This window comes from Aureococcus anophagefferens (genome assembly GCF_000186865.1).
Source record: "Aureococcus anophagefferens unplaced genomic scaffold AURANscaffold_121, whole genome shotgun sequence".
NCBI classification, from domain to species: domain Eukaryota; class Pelagophyceae; order Pelagomonadales; family Pelagomonadaceae; genus Aureococcus; species Aureococcus anophagefferens.
In genome coordinates, this window is record NW_008705670.1 from 1 (window position 1) to 1,881 (window position 1,881).

The 1,881-nt window shown below is 65.7% G+C and overlaps 2 protein-coding genes across 2 annotated transcripts in view; one reads left to right on the top strand and one right to left on the bottom strand.

Annotated features, from left to right (window-relative positions):
• Positions 1-56: 56 nt before the first annotated feature.
• AURANDRAFT_68393 (hypothetical protein) lies at positions 57-647 on the top strand (the record flags this gene model as incomplete). Its single annotated transcript, XM_009044073.1, has 1 exon — positions 57-647. A coding segment is annotated over one exon (591 nt), but the record flags the coding sequence as incomplete, so codon positions are not given.
• Positions 648-1,690: 1,043 nt separating this feature from the next.
• The window catches only part of AURANDRAFT_68394 (hypothetical protein), a gene marked incomplete at both ends in the record, with an annotated part of 28,289 nt that continues 28,098 nt past the window's right edge, over positions 1,691-1,881 (bottom strand). Inside the window, one exon of the mRNA XM_009044075.1 lies at positions 1,691-1,739. Coding sequence (XP_009042323.1) covers positions 1,691-1,739 — 49 coding nt within the window. The remainder of the gene's footprint in view (positions 1,740-1,881) is intronic.

Below are 1,881 nucleotides of genomic sequence, written 5' to 3' on the forward strand. Positions count from 1 at the left end.
ACCAGGCCGTCGTCGACGCGTGCGATTGCGTCATCGTCGCCGTGCTGCCGGCGCAGGCCGCGGACGTCCTCGGCGCTTTGACCATCCCGAAGACGACGTTGATTATTAGCCTCATGGCTTCCGTGAAGCTCGCGACCCTGCGAGAGCTCACGCGGGTCGACCGCGTCGTCGTCTGCTGCCCGCTGCCGGCCGTGCAGCAAGGAGCGGGCACGACGATCGTCGTGCCCGCGGACGTGCCCGAGGCCGCGGCGATCTACGGCGCCGTCGGCACGGCCGTGCCCGTCGACGACGAGGACCAGTACCGCCGCCTCCAGTGCATGACGTGCCTCATGGGCGACTGCTACGAGCGCATGCGGACGTCGCAGGAGTGGCTCGAGGCCAACGGCGTCGCCGGCGACGTCGCGGCGACCTACGTGACGGGCATCTTCAAGACCATCCTCACGGACGCCGTCGGCGCCGGGCCGGAGACCCTGGGCCACCTCGTCGCCGAGCAGACGCCCGGCGGCATGAACGAGATGGTCATCTCCGAGCAGCGCGCGGACGGCGCCTACGCGGGCCTCGAGCACAGCCTCAACTCGATCCACTCCCGCCTCTCGGGCGCCCACGACGCGAGCCTCGCGCCGGCGAACAAGCGCCAGGAATCGTGAGCGATTTTAAAAGAGCAACTCGTCGTGGTTGAAGGCGGCGTTGAACTGGAAGGCACCATTTTGCCAATAATCATTAGTATTGGCAATTATTAGAAGCTTTCAGTTAAGGCGAGCCGCAGCGAGGTATCCGCAGTCTGGTATCAGTCAGACATCCATCAAACATCCAGTCGAACTATCCGCAGGACGCATCTGAGCGGCCGAGAGAGTATGGCAGCCTTTGTGGTGGCGCAGCTCCGCAAATATGGGGAATTGCGCAACGATCTCAGCAGCTTTGAGGGCCGCACGCGCACGGACAACACACTGGTGAAAACGCGACATTCAGGCGATTGCGCGGCGACTCAGACGGGCGAGTTTAGGGGCTGGAATGCGGCGCGCTCGACTCCCCCGACCCCCTAAAGCTGGTTTCGAGCTCGTGCAGCGACAGGGATCGTTTGTCGTCACTCCGGCATCGCCTTGTTAAAAGGTCTGGCCGGCGAGAGTCGAGATCGTCGAGTTTGTCTGGTCGGGGCTCGAGCGCCGCGGCTGCCCGCCGGGACACTGTGACGGTTCGCGACTCCTCCAGCGCCAGTGACGCGAGGAGGTTGTCCCAGGACGTCCCCCGGTCGAGCGACATCATCGCATCCAGCCGCACCAGGTCCTGGGACCGTTTGCATGTGGCGTGGACGCGCCGCAGCCAGGGGCAACCCGACCGCAGCGGCTTCGAGGCCTCCGAGGAAGCTGAAAGCTCGTCAGAGTGGCTATCGATGGTCACGAAGGCTGTAGGAGTCGCCGCGCGGGCTGTAGGTCGCCATACATGGAGAATGCGACCAGGCTGCGACTTTTGCGAAAACGCAGCCCGGGCTGCGTCTGCGACGAAGTGGCCCGTGCGGTATCCACAGTCTGGTATCCGGTACCAGACTGCGGATACCTCGCTGCGGCTCGCCTTAACTGAAAGCTTCTAATATTGCCGGAAGGGCGCGCGATGGCAGCCCTGCAGCCCTGCACTGCACTCTTTTGTCGCTAACAGTCTCGATGGAGGCAGCCCCTGGGGCCGGCTTGACGTGCTACGACAGCGTCGACGCCGCGAAGGCCTTGGCGCTGCCGTGGCCGGACCTCTACTACAGCCCGGCGTGGGGCGCCGTGGAGCTTGCGGCCGGCGCGTCGGCCTGGGAGCTCGCCCTGTGGCGGCGGCGCGACGACGCGTCCGACGGCGCTGGGCCGGCCTTCGTCGCCTACGCCTACGCGAAGCGGCCCG